The sequence below is a fragment of the Lynx canadensis genome, chromosome B3, assembly GCF_007474595.2.
Source record: "Lynx canadensis isolate LIC74 chromosome B3, mLynCan4.pri.v2, whole genome shotgun sequence".
NCBI classification, from domain to species: Eukaryota; Metazoa; Chordata; class Mammalia; order Carnivora; family Felidae; genus Lynx; species Lynx canadensis.
Genome location: NC_044308.2, coordinates 118,796,369 through 118,815,407, shown reverse-complemented (window position 1 = coordinate 118,815,407; position 19,039 = coordinate 118,796,369). Strand labels below are relative to the sequence as shown.

The following is a 19,039-nucleotide window of genomic DNA, read 5'->3' as shown; positions in this document are numbered from 1 at the left end:
TTTTGCACCGTGGCGCTCAAAACATAAACTCTGAATCTCTGTCCCGCCTTCAAACAGTTGCAGTGAGGATTCTGAAATGCAGCAAGTACGTTTCAGGATCACCCTAGTCTCTGCTCTAATATGTGCTACTTACTGTTCTCACAATGCTTGGCTTCCAGTAGGTGTTTAGTATATGTTAGTTGAACAAACGAATGAAAGATCTCCATCAAGAAACTGTGGGCTTGCATGTAGTGGGCCCAGGGAGTCCTGCTGCCGGGACTCATAGTGCACCTTTGGTTTCAAAGGGGTTGGTCCGTGAGTGATTCAGGTGCTGGTGAACCCAGTTTCTTGGCCCTGCCCTGCCACTGTTCTCTGGCAGACAGAATGTGTCAGGTCATTCTGACCCCAGTGGGACCTCAGGGTGAGAGTGTGAAGCCTCCTGCCTGGGAATCTGCTAACCTGGGCATTTCCTTTGGCCAGGCCAGTTTGGCACCGTGTGTGTGTGTGTGTGTGTGTGTGTGTGTGTGTGAGCGTGCGCATGCGCGCGCACCCGTGCACGCAGGAAACGCAGCTAGTGGTTGCATTCCGATAGAGGGGTTGCTCCTACACAGTAGAGACTGACTATGTGGGGCTGAACTAAATAAATTGCACACAGGTCTGGAGCTAGGTGGAGTGTGCTGAAATCTCCACTTACTTAAGGGATCTGCATTTGCATTTGAGGCAACATTCAGGATACCCTGAGACTGTGAGCTCATTTTATGAATCAGAAGCATTACAGCATAATTTTGTGTTGGAAACTTCTATTTGGAATCCAGATCACCCTCCCTCCACCCCAACACATGCACACTTACAGGGGCGCTCACAGTCACACACTTGGGAGTGATGACAGTTAGTGGGGCATCAGTTCAGATTCCAGAGCCATCAGGCAAAACTTGTCCACACCCACTTCCGCCCCCATACTCAGATCACCATTCCTGGATGGTGTGGGGACAGTAACCCCGGGCAGTGACTGTGAAGGAAGCCTGGCAGGTGCACAGGGATGAGGACTGGGCAGACGTGGGTTCCTACTCCAGCTTCTTTACTTCCTGTGTGGCTTTGGGCATTGCTTAACTTCCTGAGCCTCAGTTTCCTCACGTGTGAAATGAGGATGATAATAGAGTCGCTGTGAAGTTTAAACAAGATCATGCATGCAAAGTGCCTGGCACACAGTAGGTACTCAACAGATGATGGCTGTCCTTTCACTGGTTCCCCCCAAGTCCAGCTGTGTGCCTTTTGCTCCTCCCAGGGAAGAGGAAATGAAGTCTGTCCTGCTTGTGGTAGGAGGGCCCTCCTCCAGGGCATTGGGGCTTGTGTGAACGAAGCTCATTTTATAACTCCCTAGGCTGTGGGTATAGCTGTGTGATCCTCAGTCATCTAGACCGGCCCGGATCCTGGTGCCTGTGTGTTTTTGCTAGGGATTCCGTCCCTGCAGCCCAGGGTTAAGGGCTCAGCTTCCCAGAGATCAGATGGTGCTCTCAGGAACCTACCCGCCCAGGCCTCAGGCAGAACTGCTCACGTGGGTGGGAGGAAGGCTGCTTTCTCAGCCCAGGAAAAAGTCCCCTTGTCTTTGCTTCACCTGAAGCCTCCCAGTGTGACCTCAGTGGAGGTTTGGGTGGAGCTGAGGGTGGGAGTCGTCCCTCTAAAGAGCGCCTTGGCTCTTTCACCAATTGAAATAGCAGGGGTGGAGTGGGGGAGGGGGGAGACATCAACATATTATATAAGAAGTTGCCACATGTCAAGACAGAGCTGGGGTTTTGCAGGGGCGGGGGTGGGGGTCTCCCCGAGGGACCTGATTGCCTGCTGTGGTTTGCGGGGGCTGGTGGGGAGGAGAGGGGCTGGGGGCCTGAGGCTTCCCTGGCAGTGGTTCTCGCTCTTGCTCTTCCTGGAACGCAGCCCGGTGCTGTGGCCAGCTGGGGAAGGTGCTCCCTGTTCTCTCTGCCTTTCTCTCCAGCCGCAGGGAACTCGTGGGTTATTTTTTCCAGGCAGTGCTGCTGCTTCCAGGAGTCTCAGGGAGGGGGGAGGGGAGCAACCAGGGCAAGATTTGTCCACACCAGAGCTGGAAGAGGGGGAAGTATACCAGGCTTGCACCCAGAAGGGGGTTCCCTGTGAGGCTGCCCAACTTCTCTGGGGAAAGGGTCCAGAGAAGAAGGAAAATGGTGAGGGGTTTTGATTTCCAGCTTTTTCCAGCAGTTGGGCAGGCAGAGGCTCCATCCAGCCTGCTGTTGCCAGAATTTGTCAGTTCCTTGAAGGGGAGGGCCCCAGAGCTCAGAATTGCTTACGTGATAACTGGCACCCTGAGAGTGCGTGTACCGCTGGCTTTTCTCCCCCTTTCTTCCCTTCTACCTCCTCCTCCCTCTCCCAGCCTTCTGGCAGCTCCTGGGGAGTGTACCTGACTGCCTGACTGCCGCTCAGATCCCTCTCCCCACCTGATCTTGCTCTGACCTCCCTAGCTGGCACTGGGTCACAGTCCTGGGCTCCCCAGCTCCCAGGAGTCATCCCAGAGCTGGAAGGAACTTTGGGACATCTAGTCCCAACTCTTTCCGTTTCAAATGGGGAAGCAGAGAGGCAGTGAATTCCTTGAGGTTCCCCTCCATGCCCCCACTCTCACCTGAGGCGGGTAGGAAGAGGAGCTGCTCCAGTGTCCATCCGGCCCCTGGCCCCTGGCCCCTGCCCCTCCCAGTTCGGAAGGTGGGAGGGCTGCTTCGGTGCAGGAAGAGCCCAGAGGAGTACTGTCCCTGCTCCTGGGTGTGGCTGAGTCCCCAGCTGGCTCCATAGTTATTTATTTGTCTGTGTGTGTGTGTGTGTGTGTGTGTGTGTGTGTGTGTTTGAGTTCTGTGGTTGGGAGACTGGATCTGAGTGAAAGCAGAAGTACCCACGCTATGTCAACTATGTGGTGGGCAGATTGGACCTAATAGGGACAGTCAGGAAAGGAAGAAAGGGGGCAGAGGCCCCCTCTGCGCAGTGGCCGCTGTGCTCTTTTTGTCCCTGCATCAGTGCTTGCACACTTGAGCATAAACAGCCCTTCCATGTTGCTAGCAGCTGCCTTTCCTTGCTGGCTTTGGGCAGAAGAGGTGCCAAAAATAACCAGGCGGCACTTCCACTTGTGGGACCTTCACTGTGGTCGCCTTGGGGCAGGCTGACTTGCTCTCTGCAGGCGTCCCTGCTCATTCCTCCTCTGGCCACCCCCTCCCCAGCTTCTGTCAGGTGATGGCACTTTCCCTTTGAATGCTCTTCTTAGAGTGAGCCCAGGAGGGTGGCAGCTCCATTAGGGGCCTGGAAGCTCTGCCAGGTATTATGTGGGGACTCTCGTCTCACCATGTCCCTGCAGGCCCTGCTGGGACAGCTGAGCCCAGGCAAGGCCTGTGCTGGGTGTGCGCCTCCTGGGTCCTTAGGCCAGAGGCCCTGCCTGCCTGCAGAGCCCCATACTATTGCTGGGACCCCTCATCCCCTTGTCCTGCTCATGCTGGCCAGCCCTGCGCTCAACCAGCTGCAGAACTGAGTCACACCATTCAGTTCCTCCTGAGGTGTTGAAGACTGACAATGATGCTACTCCCGCCCAGCAGAGGGGAAAGGAAAGCACATTTCTTGAGCCTTTACTTTGTGCCGGGCACTCCATGTATATATCAGCCTCATCTAATCCCACGGTAACTATGAGGTGAAGATAGTGTACCCATTTACTGACAGAGAAACAGACCCATAGAGAAGCTGGTGATTGGAGAAGCCCAGGCACATTTTGTCAGACCCTAAAGCCCTGTCTCTTTTTTACCATGCAGCTCACACTCTTCTGGGCTCTTTTCATGTGCAGAGGGAACAGTGTTTTGACCCTTGGAATGAAGGACTGGTGTTGGGAATTCAGGCACCTTTAGACTGGCTGATTAGGGAGATATTCTGGGCTGGGCTGGGAAGGGTGGCGAAGACCCCTCTGAGGCTTCCCTCTCCGAACACTGCACAAGGCAGTCAGAAGCCCAGCCTGAGCCACGAGGCCCTCCCGTGGAGGGCAACAGGCACATGAGGGTCAGCTGTGTGTGTGTGTGTGTGTGTGTGTGTGTGTGTGTGTGTGTGTTGGGGGCGGGGGGAGGGAGGTTGCTGGGGGAGTCGTTCATGCATGGGAGGAGTAGAAAGGTTTAGTTTTGGCCTCCCTGAGACCTTCCAAGTGTCTCCTCCTCCCCAAACATGCCAGCCTCTGTAGTCACACCTGACATCAGTTCTAGGACTTGGGTCTCCCTTCCTGGCTGTGAGGTCTGACCCTGGGGTCCATCGTTCCAGCTGGCTTGGCCCAGGTCTCAGAGAATCTGGTTGGTGTGGACTTGGGGCTTGGGCTGGATGCTCTGCTGGTGCCTAGTGCCAAAGGCCTCTGGGTGTATTTCAGGAACAATAAAGAATAAATCAACACAGGAAAAAAAGGCCCCGAAGCAGCTGCTCAGAGACTGGAGAAACGCAAGGAATGTGTGAGCACTTGGCAGAGGCCCTGGATCTTGACCAGGGCCTGAGAAAGGGCGCGGCATTGACTGGATGGTTGGGCAGATGAGGCAGGCGGCTCTGTGCCCACCTTGTAGTTCATCCAAGAGGCCCAGGCAGCCATGATGACATCCCCTCTGCTGACAGCAAGTTTTTGTGCTTCTTGGTCACTAGCAGATATTGGGGAGCCATATTGTCCCCACTCTTTTGCTCCAAACCAGCAAGACGCCCCCTCGCTGCCCACCCAGTGCCACCCGGTAGGTCTTGGCCACTTCTGGAGCTGACCACGCAGGAGACCCTGGGCTGATAAGGACACCACACATGCCAGACCCCCCCTGTTCTGCCTCCCTACTGAGGGGGCATGAGCCAAACATCAAGGACCTGGCATTGCCAGGGAGTGCTGAGTGTAAGAACACCTACCTGGGGAGGCCCTGACCACACCTCCACCCATGGAATCAGCTGCGTGTCCTTGAGCAAGTCACTTCACCTCTTAGTTTTATCAGTCATGAAATAGAGATTTGGACCAATGATCTTTGGAGGGGGTGGGCACTATCTGTCTCCCTTAATTAGTACGTGCAGGCAATAGCCCTTATTTAGAAATTCAAGTTCTTGAGAGGAAACCTTTCGGAGGGCCCTGTGCAGAGAGGTGGGTTGCTAGGGCTGGGGCTGATGCTCAGTGCCCTGGGTGGAGGCCATCAGCACTAGCAGGAACCCAGTCACGGAGCTGACTTGACCCAGACTTCAGGGTGCCAGGAAGGGACAGGAGCCTGAGCCCCATTGGGATTTAGGATGTCTGAGAAGCAGGGGAGAGTCAAGCCTTTATTTGTAAAAGGCTGTTTGTCAACTGCGGGTGTGGGGTTGGAGAGTATGGGTGGGGTGTGGCTTCCTCTTGAGCAGAAAATGTTTGAGCCTTCCACAGGTTGTCCCCTGTGGATCACCAGTAGCCTCTTCACCTTCAAAGCCATCCCCTCCCCAGGCCTCTCTCAGCCACCTTACCTGACCAGCCATGCTTATAGAACACCATGGTGGTTTTCAGGCCAGCTGGAGCTGCTTCTCCAGGGAGAAGATGTGAGCAGTCCAGAGGCTGCTGCCATCTGTCCCAGCCACTAAGCAAGACGTTGAGCCTGAAGCCCTGGGGAGGAAGTTGGCAAAAAGGACTGTGGGTTCCAGTCCCTGTCTTGCCTCTGTACTCCTGTGGCAAGTGATTTGACCCCTTGGACCTTCAAGTTCCTCATTGAAAAAGGGGGAGAGTACTAATACCTACCTCGTGAAGGTGAAACAGTGCCATGGGCTTAGCACCATGGTAGTGGCACCCTCTGGAAGTGTCGGAGATGGCGATGGTGGTGAAGGAGAAAGCCTTATTTTTTGTGATGTTGGGATTTCACCTTGCCTCCAAGCCTGCTCAGTGTCTTGCCAAAAGGTGTGGCCTAAGTGGAGGCACGAAACATTGTTATTGGAATTCTTGGTTCTGGGCCCTGCTCTGCTTCTGGATGTGCATCTGCAGGCTAATTTCTTTCCTTCTCTGGGCTGCTTTGTGGAATGAGGAATTGGACTGAGTGAACACTGGGCATCCCTTAATATTTGGCATCTGTTCAGCTTCCCCAGCTGGGCCCCGCTTTGCTAGTTGGCTGTGAAGAGAGGCACAAGCCACCTTTCTCCCTGTGGAACGGAGTCTCTTGTTCCAGAGTGAGATCCTACTGACCCTGCAGCTCCCAACTCACTTCTGCTGCCCTCCCCCCTTACCTCAAAACCCTATGGGCTTCCAGGGGTTTAACAGATACCCCCAGTCTTTCGAGGAGCCTGTTTCTGACAGACTGGGGCTGGGATTATGTCTTGGTGGGAGTGTTCTATACTGTGCTCTGCTTAGAAGTGCTCCCAGGAAAAGCAGCAGCTGGGAGGGAGCAAGAGGAAGGGGGGAGGTGCCCATATGAGTGGGGTTCTCCTGTGTAGCATTCCTTCTGAGGCCCACAGCAAGTGTGGAATTGGGATTTTTCTGGAAGAATGATGGGAAGACCAGGGACTTTGAAGGCTGACAACAGGGATTTGAATCTTGCTTCTGTCTTCTTAACGGCAGAGCCTCGGTTTCCCTCTAGAATGCAGACAATCAGATGCCCAGATGGGAAGTTTGTAAGCATGGATTCGGGGTATGTCAAGGGCCTGGCGTGGGGGGAAGTGCTCTATAAATGTTTGCTTCCTTCTTTTGGATATTCTGTAGACAGGCAGGGGGAGTGAAAATATTTGCCTGTGGCCTTTTTCCCGGGGAGAAACAGGCTGCATAACAAACTGTTACAGCCCCACAGGCCTCGCCCTCCCACAGCTGTTTTGATTCTGGGGTCAAGCTTGGGGTCAGGTTCAGTGTGTGTCCGGTGTGGGGGATGGGAGAAGGGCTACCCAGGCATTTGCAAAAATCTGAGCTCTGCAGTTTCCTAGGGCTGTGGAGAAGGTGTAGAGACCATGGTCTGAGGGAGTGGCAGTTCTGGGCTGGGAGAACTTGACAAGTTACTTATAACCTTCATTTCCTGTAACTTCCCCAAATTTCCTTCTGTTATTGATTTTTAATCCTATCTCATTTTGATTGGAGAACATGCTTGGTATGGTTTCAACTCTTTTAAATTTATTGAGACTTGTTTTATAGCCTAATTTATGATCTATCCTAGAGACTATTCCATGTGTTCTTGAGAAGAATGTGAATTCTGCTGTTGGGTGGAATGTTCTGTAGATATCTGTTAGGTCTAGTTGCTTTATAGTGTTGTAGTCTTCTGTTTCCTGTGGATCTTCTGTTTAGTTGTTCGGTCCATCATGCAAAGTGGAGTATTGAAGTCTGCAGCTAGTATCGTGGAGTTGTCTGTTTCTCCCTAACATGCCGACAGTTTTTGGTTCACGTATATTGGGGACTCTGTTGTTAGGTGCATATATGTTTATAATTGTAATGTCCTCTTGATGGCTGGACCCTTTGATCATTATAAAATGCTCTTCTTGCACTGGGTGTTGTATGGAAACCAATTTGTCAATAAATTTCATATATATATAAAAAAAATAAATAAAATGAAGCAGAAATCAAAGAAAAAAAAATAAATAAAAAAATAAAATGCTCTTCTTTGTCTCTAGTAAGAGTTGTCTTAACGTCTATAAGCATAATATTAGCATGGCTGATCCAGCTCTTTGGTTACTGTTTGCATGGTCTATCTTCTGACTTCCTTTTACTTTCAACCTGCCTGTGTCCTTGAATCTAAAGCGTTGTCTCTTGTAAACAGCATATAGTTGGATCAATGGGTTGTTTTTTATTTTTTTAACCCATTTTCCCAACCTCCCCCTTTTAATTGTAGTGTTCAATCTATTTACATTTAAAATAATTATTGATAAGTTTGGGTTTACGTCTGCCATTTTGCTATTGATTTCTGTCTTGTGTCTTTTTTTTTGTTTGTTTGTTTCTCTGTTACTCCATTACTGTCCTCTTTTGTGTTAATAGATATTTTTGAGTGTATCGTCTCTGACTTATAAAATGGGACCAAGAAGAGCGAGGGTTAAATGAGATGTTGCCAGCAATGCATTTAGCACTATGCCTGACAGATAGGATGTGCTCAGTAGACAGGGCATTCATCTGGGCCTCTGGTGCTCTAAGAGCTGTGGTCAGCCCTAGGGCTAACTGAGAGCAAAGTCCATCCAGGGCTCCATGGGACTCCTCCTATCTCCTGGGCAGGGTATGGCCCTCTGGCAGTCAGCTCCTTTAGGAGGGAGGAGCAGTGGGTCCTTGGAAACCACATTGTGCCAGTCCCTGACCCTCTAGTCTTCCCCTACTCCAGCATCTGGGCAACACGTGGGCTGCTTATGAAGCACTGCATATTTCCACGGCCCTCCCCCCGAGGCCTCACCAGACCCAGGAGCCCATCGATCGCTTAGGGTAGGTTTGAGAACCACTGCTCTCCATAGCTGGGCAGCAGGGTCTGATAGAGATCTGGTTTGGAGTTGGCGGGCTTGGATTTGAATCCTGGCTCCTCATTTGTGTCCTTAGGCTGTGACCTGGAACAAGGTACTTTTCAGAGCCAACCTTTTCTCATTTCTCAGATGGGAATAGTGGTTACACAAGTGAGCAGTACTCACACACATTGGGCATGTGGTCAGTGCTGGTGGCTAACATGTCATGTGGCAGTTGCTGGTTACAAAGGTGTTTCTTAGTCCTGCCCTGTCCCCCCTGCCCAGCCCAAAGCTCCTAAGTTCCTCAAAGGCAGGAACCAGTGAGCCGCAGCTCCTGGACCAGACACCTGGAGATCTGACAACCAGCCCACTGCACTCTCCATTGGGCCCAGGCCCTGATCCTCCCCAGTCTTGGTGCAGAAACACAAGGAATTGAAGAAGCCTTGTGGGACAGTGGTTACTGTGAATAAGAGCATGAAGATTCAGAAGGGGTGAGAACAGTGTGTGCCAGAGGCTGCCTGCAGGAGGTAGGCCTTGAAGAAAGGTAGATTGTCAGAGTGGAGGCAGGGCTTCCGGGCAGAGGGAACAGCTTCGGCAAAGGCTCAAAGTCAGGGAACTCTCCCCAGGTTACATGTTCCTTGTATTTCTAGCTCCTGCATGGGCCACTGTGCATTATAATCAGTGTGTGTTTCTGTGTCTCTCCTCCATGAGACTGGGAGCTCTGTGCGGGTAGGGACTGTGCCCCTTCTGTGTCTCCCAGAGCCTGGAGGGCTGCACAGGTGTTGTGTATGGGGGCGGGGTTGTTAGTTAGGCAGGGTGAGGCCATGCCCCTGTGAGAGAGCTCCTCTGTGTCTTGGCCTGTCTCGGGCAGAGTCTGGCACTGGGGCTCAGACACAGACTCCAGAGGGCTCTGCCCAAGACCTGCTGGGAGCCCTGCCTTTCCAAAGGGAGGGAGGGGTTGGAGCAGCCTCCGGTGGTGGTGTGAGTCCCTTAGGGCATAAATTTATAAGGAGACCAAGGGCCCCACCCATCCCCATGAGGCCCTTTCCAGAGGTTTAGCTATTTAAGGAACTTAAGGGATATTTGCTGATCTCTTCTGCCAGTTTTTACCTTACTCCCCTGGGATTCCCAAATCCTGTTGGAAGGGGTTTTCCTGGGCTGCCTGTGATTATTTGTGGCCCTTGACTAGGAGGGAGGCAGCCAGTCCCCTTAGTGTGGGCAAAATCTGAGCCTGGAGGCTCGATCCTTTCCTGGCTCTGCCTGAGACTCTTTGCTTCCCCCCTATAAAACAGATCTGGTTATCCTGGCCTCTCATGGACATCCTGACTTCCTATGGACTTACTGAGGGTGTTTGCTGGAAGTAGAGGAGAGGGATAATAAAGGTAGATAGATACCTGAATGAAGCCCTGAGGGTGGCTCAGAAGGCAAAGGAGTCTTCTCTCACACATATCCCTTTAAAAGCATCTCAGTGTTAGCATTTAAAAAAAAATTTTTTTTAATGTTTATTTATTTTTGAGACAGAGAGAGACAGAGCATGAACAGGGGAGGGGCAGAGAGAGAGGGAGACACAGAATCTGAAACAGGCTCCAGGCTCTGAGCTGTCAGTACAGAGCCCCATGCGGGGCTCGAACTCACGGACCGCGAGATCATGACCTGAGCCAAAGTCGGACGCTTAACCGACCAAGCCACCCAGGCGCCCCTCAGTGTTAGCATTTTTATGGTCACAGCTCAGACTGCTGCCAGCTCAAACCCTGGCCAAACCTTCCGAGCCTGACCAGCTTGGTGGCTGAGACCCCTGAGACTCTATTGGCATGGACTCTGCATTTCAGAGCTGAAGTTGAATCTGGAGAAGTGCTAATCTGGGGACTCTCTGGATTGGGAATGGGCAGAGCATAGGGCCTGCTCTCTCATGCCCCCAGGGGCATGTCAGAGGCAAGTCCTTGTCCCTGTTGCTGGTGTCTCCTTCCTTACTGGTTTGCAAACTCCTTTATAAACAAGACTTATGTGTCCAGTGGGTTGGAGAAATGGGGCCCTTCAGCCTGGTGTGAACTTGCAGTTAGAGCAGGGCATACAGCACTGCAGATGATTGCACTGTGTCCAGAGGGAAGGCTTATGTAGGGCCTGGGCAACTCTAGCTAGCCCAGGATGTCAGTTCCAGACTACTTGCTCAGTGTGGTTGTAGCCACAGGCCCCAGAGTATCTGAGAGAGAACTTTCCAGGATATGAGTGTGGGCTGGAGGGCCAGCTGGGCCATGCTGGGCTCCTCTAAGAAGGGAGGGCTCCTCACCCCCTGGTATCCTAGCCAGATACCTTGGTGTCTTAAGCCCAGCCATGTCAGGGCATGAGGTAAACAGATCCACAGGCTCATGTCTCTCTGGCTGTGGTCTAGGTAAGGGTGGGAAGCCATGGGGAAAGAAAAATTGGACAGGACAACAGAGGGGCTGGCACTTTCCCAAGTTGACCTGCATGTGGTGTGGGGCAGCAAGTGGCAGTCAAGGGGCAAAGTAGCCTGTGGGCCAGCAATTAGAGAAGAATTTGTGCTCAGATGGGTTGGAGAGGGCCTGAGGCGACTGATGGGATGGGGTTAGGAGGCGGGACCTTTTCACTTCGTCTCAGCATCGTGGAGATCTCTGATGTGCATCAGGGAGAGAGACTGGAAGTCAGGGCTGGGCAGGAGCCCAGGGTGGACGTGCGGGCCATGTGTCGTGCCTCTGCCCGGGCAGAGCTCTGACTCACCTTGGGCGCAGTCTTGAATGAGCATCCCAAGAGGCAGATACAAGCCAAATGCCAAGGTACAACGGTCTGCAAACTCTGCTCCATGGAGCTTGCAGTCTGCTGGGGACAAAGAAATAGAAATAGGCACCTGGAATTTAGTGTGCTGAGTGTTGGCGGGGGGGTGGTTGGGAGGTGTTGTGGGCTCATAGTGAAGCTTCTGGCTAAGCCTTGGGGTGAGGGAGGACTTCCCAGAGGAAGCAGTGTCTCAGACCTGAAGGACAAGTAGGACCTGGCCAGATGAAAGGGTGGAAGGTGTCCTAGGCAGAGGTGCTGCCTGGCCAAAGACCTGGAAGCAAAGCAGGAACAGCACTGAATGACGGCTCAAGCATGGCAGGTTGAGAGAGCTGGCAGGAGCCAAAGTCTGCAAGACTCGTGGGCAGGATAGTTTAGACTTTGTCCTAAGATAGCCTGTCTGGTGCTCTGGGAACTGGCTGGCCTAGAGATTTGGAGCCTTGTTAGATGCTGTATTTAGGCCTGTTTTGCCTTGGTTAGGGATGCATGAGCTCTGACTCCCCGTCTTCCTAGTGCTGACTTGGTGGGGTGGGAAGTGGCCTCGGTTATAAGAGCAGCAGCGAGGAGTTTTAGCAGTAAAGGTCAGGAGGGACTTCCAGTCAACTCCGATCCCTGGGTCAGAGCTGAGCCCCTGCAGCTGCTGGAACAAGCTAGTCCTGGCCTGTGGAACCTTGACTCACAACGGTCTTGTCTCTCAGATGGCTGTATGCAGTATCTCTAGCTTGGGAGTGGCCCTGGTCCCCTCTGCGGGCATGTGGCAGGGCTGCAGAGGGTACTCGGGGAGCTGTATGTGTTCTAGTTGCCCTCTCTGGAGGGTATGGTGTCACCACCAGCATAGAACTCCCAGAGGCCTTTCCAGCACCTTCTCTCACGTGTCTGCAAAATACATATGTGGGTTCAGCACTGTTTCCTTTTCTTGGTGCACATTGCTTTCTTCTATAGAGAAAAAGTGCTTTCCACCACAGATCTTCCTGAAAGCCTCATAGGTTCCTGGTCACTGATGTCAGACTCTTGCCTTGTCTTCTGTCCAGGGGTGTATCACCGGGTCTGGTTAGGGATTGGTTGCAACAGTGCAGTGCCCAGCGGAAAGGAGAGTGAATACAGCCGGGACAGACAACCAGACTGATAAGAGTGGGTTGCACTGTCTGGGGCCCCTTGGTAACTGTGGGTTTCCTTTTGCAGTGTTCCTGCATCCGCTGTTAGAGACCCTGCAGCTGGTCCCAGGGTGAGCTGCCTACAGAGGTTCTTCATTACACCCTCTTCCCTGCACCCTCAGGGAGTTGGCCCACAGGTCTGCAGCCTTCGGAACAGATGGCATCCTTCCTCTTCCTCGCTGTGAGGAAGGATAGGCCGACTTCCACCTGAGGAACAGAGAAGTGGGGCTGGGGCATAAGAAATGAGAGGAAGTGGCTCAGTCTTGTCCAGCGTTGCGGGCTGTGATGTACGCGTAGGGTATGAGAGCTGGAAGCCCCACCAGCAGCAGCTAGACCCTGAGGCAGGGGTGAGCTTGCAGGAGCTGGAGAGGAGGTTAAAATAACAATGCTTCATGCTTGGGCTTCATGCTGATTTACAGTGCTGTCGTGGGAACTGGACATATGCAGAGCACTTAGGACAGACCTGGCACAGGTGCATTTTATCATCATCATCATCATCATCATCATCATTCTACTACTACTATTATTACTATTATTACTACTACTTAGGGCCCTGCTGCCTTGGTGTGTCCTTTCCCCACCTTCCTCTAGGGGTCCCAGGCATCTTTCACTCTTCCCTCATCACCCCAGATAATGACCTTTCTGCTCTGTGGGTCCCAGGTCTGGGTCTCTGTGCTTTTGGCACTCTTAGCCTTCCAGTAGGGGTGACGGAAAGGACTCTGCAGAAGCTTCTGGCGTGATTCAGCCTCCCCAGAATTTGCTCCCTTGGTTTCTTATAAGCAAGTTCCCAGCCTAGCTTTAGAAACCTACTGTGGTGTCCTGAGTGATCGTCCTTCATTGCGCAGGGTGCAGGGTGGGAGGAGGCAGACCAGCCTCACCAAACAGCTGCTGGTGAGCCAGCGTGGGGCCCAGGGCAGGAGCAGCCCTGCCCTGGAGCATTATTCACAGACTCCGCCTCCATCTCACCCAACCCAGTGTGCAGAGCTTCCCCTCCCCCAGGCTCGGAGTGGCCATCCCCCGCGCCTGGTGCCTGGTACCCTCCACAAGGTGCACACTCGCACGCACGTACACCCAGGCTCATCTGCCACGTGGGCCTTCCCTTCCTCCAGTCTCCGAGCCCATGCTGTGGCTCAAAGGCAAGAGGGCTGTGACTGGGGTAGGAGGGCAGTCTATGCCTGTAGGACCAGGGGATGCACAAGTGCATGCGAGCACCTGAGGGGTTCTCAGGTCCCCTGGAGGCACATGGACCTTCCAGCTCCCCCTCAGTGCCCTCCCCTCAGCACATTCTTCCTTCCTCTGCCTTGCTTCTGCAGACATACTTCTAGTTTGTTCTTGCTGGGCGAGGCAGAGCCTGACTCCCGTAGCTAGGACAGTCCCAGCCTGCAGCTTCACCATGGTGCCGGGGGTTATTATTTTCATTGAGGGGGGCCTGGCTTTTGGGTCTTTGCTCTGAATTGGGTTGGCCGTCAGGGAATGAGAGTTTAAAGGCAAAAAAAAAAAAAAAAAAAAAGGAGTTTGTTCTAAAGCTGGTCCTCTGAGCTCCCACTGCTCCAAATTGTCCCCCTGCTACCAGGGCCAGGACCTCTTAGATGCCCACCTAGTCTCTCTCCCTCCCCAGGCTCGCATGAGTGAAGACAAAGGGGGTGCTAGCGGGAAGAGTCTGTCTCTCTCTCCCTCTCTCTCTCTCTCTCTCTCACTTACTTCAGGGCCCAGAGCTGAGAAAGGAAATGGAGGAGGAAGTTCCTCCCCTTCTGGGTGCTGGTGAAAGTGAAAGGCAGGTGGTGGGGGGGCTGGAGTGAGTCACAGCCGCTCAGGAGGGGAAGGGCTGGGGAGCTGCGGAAGCCTGTGAACGGGTGATAGGAGGCCTCACACTGCAAGCCTGCTCTTATGGCCCGGCCCTTCTTGGCTGGGTTGATTTCCTGGGAACCCCTGGGACTGCTAACTAGGACCTGGAGCTTCTAGGGTCTGAGGTCTGAGGTTGGTCCGGACCTGCAGATTTATTCCCCAGGGCTTCCTGAGCTCCCCTCCCTTCCCTTCCTGGCCTGACTGGCTCGGGACCAGAATCTCGTGGGGAAGAAGTAGGCCATGTAGCTCCCACCCTCACCAACTTCCCAGGGAGGGGGAAAAAAAAAAAACCCTCTCTGAAGAAAGACAAAGTCTTTGAAAATACATGTAAGTTATAAAATACTGGTCTTCATTTTGACTGTCCTGTAGCAGGATAAATAGAGCAACGTGTTTTGTTTTGTTTTTTAAATCAAGTTAGAAAATAACCACAGACACTCTGAGCACTCTAACTCACACTATGTCATAGGAAAATCCCTCCAGATCTAAATTCTAGCAGTCTGCATCCCCTCAATATTGTAGTTACTCTAGTCCTTTGATCGGGAGCTCTTTGGCAGTGGAGGAGGAGGGTAGGTGGGGATTGCTGACCGGCTACCAGGCTGGATCCTGCCTCCAGCCAGCCAGGGCTGCAAAACAGGTTCTGTGCTGGTTTAGGGAAGGCTCTGGCAGCCACGGTCCCACCCTGCAGCTCCTCCCAGGGGTGGGGCTAGAACTGCACATACCCTTCTAGGGCCTCACCTACATGCCTCAGTGCAAAGGATGAGAGCCTAGCCCTGGGCCTTGGACTCTGCAAGGACTTGGTGGGCTCCCACCCTGGAGCCACATGGTTAGTTAGGAATGACCCCTGTTGTCTCTACTTCCTGTGCTTGAGATAAGCTCAGAGCATCAGAGGAGGCATTGGCTGCGTAAAGCTCCTTCTGGGTCTGGTGGGGAGGCTACTGCATGGACAGATGTGCTCGACCAACTGGGCAAGGGGAGTCAACTGAGATGGGAGCTCAACGTGGCCTTTGTCACTCCTTTTCCCATCTTGGCTACAGGGGCTCTGACTGGATCTCAGCCCCACATGTTCCCAGGGTGGTGCCTTTGTGCCGGGTACAGATTACACAACCAAATGCTGCAGGGTGAGGTGGTGGGACACAGAGAGTCACAAAGCGCTGCCTTCTGGTAGTTCCCCCAAGGTTCTGGCTCCTGCCTCACCTGTGCTGCTCTGTGAACTTGGGTCCATCTCTCATACCTGTGCTAACATCCAGGGCATCCTGGGAGGCTATGGCTGACACTGTCCCTATTCTTCTGTCTGCAGGCTCCAGGGTCCTGTGGAACATCATGAACTGGGAAGAGTAGAGGAGCCCAAGAGCCATCCTACAAAGAGCAAGGAAGAGCCAACAGTTCTTTCGCCCTGTGCCTGACCTCACCCCCCAGCACTTTCCCCTCCCCCTGTTCTGCCCTCACTGGCTCCTGGACTAGAGCTGGGCTTCCAGCAGAACATCCCCACAGGGGATGGGCAGCTGGTGAAGTAGGGCTCACTGCCGGGGCCCAGTTGGCCACACCATGAACCTCCAGGCCCAGCCCAAGGCTCAGAACAAACGGAAGCGTTGCCTCTTTGGGGACCAGGAGCCAGCTCCCAAGGAGCAGCCCCCACCCCTGCAGGCCCCACAGCAGCCCCCAGCCCCTCCACAGTCCACCAGAGTGAAGGAGGAGCCTTACTTTGGGCACGAGGGTCCGGCAGGGGCCGCCCCTGTCTCCCAGCCTGTGGAGCTACCCCCTCCGAACAGCCTGGCCCTGCTGAACTCTGTGGTGTATGGTTCCGAGCGGACCACGGCGGCCATGTTGTCCCAGCAGGTGGGCTCGGTCAAGTGGCCCAACTCTGTGATGGCTCCAGGGCGGGGCCCTGAGCGTGGAGGCGGTGGGGGTGTCAGTGACAGTGGCTGGCAGCAGCAGCCAGGCCAGCCTCCACCCCACTCGACATGGAACCGCCACAGCCTGCCCCTCTACAGCGGACCCAAGGGGAGCCCTCATCCTGGCATGGGGGTCTCTACCTACTACAACCACCCCGAGGCACTGAAGCGGGAGAAAGGAGGCGGACCGCAGCTGGACCGCTACGGAAATGCCGTGCGGCCAATGATGCCACAGAAGGTGCAGCTGGAGGTAGGGCGGCCCCAGACGCCCCTGAACTCTTTCCATGTGGCCAAGAAGCCCCCAAACCAGACACTGCCCCTGCAACCTTTCCAGCTGGCGTTCGGCCACCAGGTGAACCGGCAGGTCTTCCGGCAGGGCCCACCGCCCCCCAACCCCGTTGCGGCTTTTCCACCACAGAAGCAGCCGCAGCAGCAGCAGCCGCAACAGCAGCAGCAGCAACAGGCCGCCCTTCCCCAGATGCAGCTCTTTGAGAACTTCTATCCCATGCAGCAGCCACCCTCTCAGCAGCCCCAGGACTTTGGCCTGCAGCCGGCCGGACCCCTGGGGCAATCCCACCTGGCTCACCACAGCATGGCACCCTACCCCTTCCCCCCCAACCCTGATATGAACCCAGAACTGCGCAAGGCCCTCCTGCAGGAGTCAGCCCCACAGCCTGTGCTACCTCAGTCCCAGATCGCCTTCCCCCGCCGCTCCCGCCGCCTCTCGAAGGAGGGTGTCCTGCCTTCTGCCCCTCTGGATGTGGCTGGCACCCAGCCTGGACAGGAGCCCACCAGCAACCTATTCCTACATCACTGGCCCCCACAGCAGCCACCACCCGGGCCCTTGGGGCACCCCCATTCTGAAGCTCTGGGATTCCCGCTGGAGCTGAGGGAGTCGCAGTTGCTGTCTGATGGGGAGAGACTGGCACCCAACGGTCGGGAGCGGGAGGCTCCCACGATGGGCAACGAGGAGGGCATGCGGGCAGTGGGCACAGGGGACTGTGGGCAGGTGCTACGGGGTGGGGTGATCCAGAGCACTCGACGGAGGCGCCGGGCATCCCAGGAGGCCAATTTGCTGACCCTGGCCCAGAAGGCAGTGGAGCTGGCCTCACTGCAGAACGCAAAGGTGAGAGTGGCATGGGATGGAGGCCTGGCCTGGCAGAGGGCAGGGTGAGCTGTGTCTGCGGCCAGGGGCAAGCAAGTGACTCCAGGTCTACGGGGTGGTTTTCTTCTTCACTGAAGGAAATGAAAGAACCCATATGCTTCAGGAAGTTCTAAACTCCCTCCATGCAAAGAATCTCTACGTAGGTGCATTCATACCTGAAGGAAAGATGAAAGGTCTGCAGGCAGGAAGGTGCAAAACGCTGTCATGGGTTGGCTTCTTCATTGGGCACATGAAGGATTGGGAGTTGAGGAAGGTGAAACCATTGCCAGATCCAGTATCCTAAAATGAGACAGTGGCAGTGGTTTCCACAGGTGATGATACTTGTCAAAATGCATCGAACTGATAACAAATAGGTGCGTTTTGTTGTATGTGAATTTTACTGGCAATAAAGTTGATTTAAAAGAAAGGACAGTAACAACAGGGAAGAAGAATGAATAGAATTTGAGCACCTCTCTTGTACGTGGAGTTTCTTACACTTGATCAGAGAAGTAATTTATCATCAAACCCTACGACAGGGTTGCTGAGGCCCATGGAGGATTTCCAAGGTTATAAAGCTAAGATAAAGGCCTGGTATCTGCCTCCAAAGCCAGTGTTTTCCCCTCCTTCACTGGAGGTTTCAACCCCTCCCCCCCCAACCCCCAATGCCTACAGCAAGGCTGGCATGTCAGAAGCTACAGAACTTGACTTCAGGCAGTTTCCAATGGGGAAAAGATACAAAGACCATCATTACCTTGTAAAAAGTTCCTTGTTTACTTTCTTTTGCAGAGATAAGTTTTTTTTTTTTTTTTAAGTTTTTAAAATTTATTTTGAGAGAGAATGATGGGGTAGGGGCAGAGAGAGAGGGAGAGAGAATTCCAAGAAGGCTCCACACTGACACAGCACAGAGGCCGACATAAGGCTCGAACTCTTGAACTGTGAGACCATGACCTGAGCCAAAATCAAGAGTCAGATGCCTAACTGACTGAGCCACCCAGGCGCCCCTGCAGAGATAGGTTTTGAATTTAGATACTATTGCATGTGCCACACACTGTGCAGGTCAAACGAAACACATCTGTAAGCCACTTGTGGCCCAAGATGGTCATCTGAGGACCGCTGCACCAGGTCAGGATTGGAGGACCTGGCAGAGGGAGGTTATGGAGAGTATTTGGGAGTGTGATGAGAGAAAGGGTATTTAGGGAAAGACCATTGGGAACCATTATGGGTTCCTGAATCAAATGCGACTAGGGGTCCTGGACTTGTTAGGACTTATCTTCTAAGTCTTACCTTCATTCCCCCTCCCTCTCCTTCTCCAGGATGCCAGTGGCTCTGAGGAGAAGCGGAAAAGTGTGCTGGCTTCAACCACCAAGTGTGGGGTGGAGTTTTCTGAGCCTTCCTTAGCTGCCAAGCGAGCACGAGAGGACAGCGGGATGGTACCCCTCATCATCCCAGTGTCTGTGCCTGTGCGGACTGTGGACCCAACTGAGGCAGCCCAAGCTGGAGGTGTTGATGAGGATGGAAAGGGTCCCGAACAGAACCCCGCTGAACACAAGCCGTCAGTCATTGTCACCCGCAGGCGGTCCACCCGTATTCCTGGGGCTGATGCTCCAGCTCAGGTATGAGGGGGTTCCCCACGCAAACACCTATAGTATCTGTGTGCTCCTGGGGGCCTAGTACCCTATGGGAAAAAAGAGGTCATGGTAGTATAGGAGGGATTCAAGCAACCTGCGAGATACTGTTTATATTTTCCAAGCCAAACTTATGGATAAATGCACTTAGGGGAGACAATGAGACAGTTTTATACTTGAAATTGAGACTGCTTATGAAAA

The 19,039-nt window shown here is 53.6% G+C and overlaps 1 protein-coding gene across 3 annotated transcripts in view; it reads left to right on the top strand.

Moving 5' to 3' along the window:
- MIDEAS (mitotic deacetylase associated SANT domain protein) overlaps positions 1–19,039 on the top strand; it is a 68,211-nt gene that overhangs the window by 28,178 nt on the left and 20,994 nt on the right. For all 3 annotated transcript variants that reach the window (XM_030319523.1, XM_030319521.1, XM_030319522.1), the window contains 2 exons: positions 15,475–17,195; positions 18,527–18,826. In XM_030319523.1, the coding sequence (XP_030175383.1) occupies positions 15,723–17,195; positions 18,527–18,826 (1,773 nt within the window). In that variant the 5' untranslated portion in view covers positions 15,475–15,722. The remainder of the gene's footprint in view (positions 1–15,474; positions 17,196–18,526; positions 18,827–19,039) is intronic.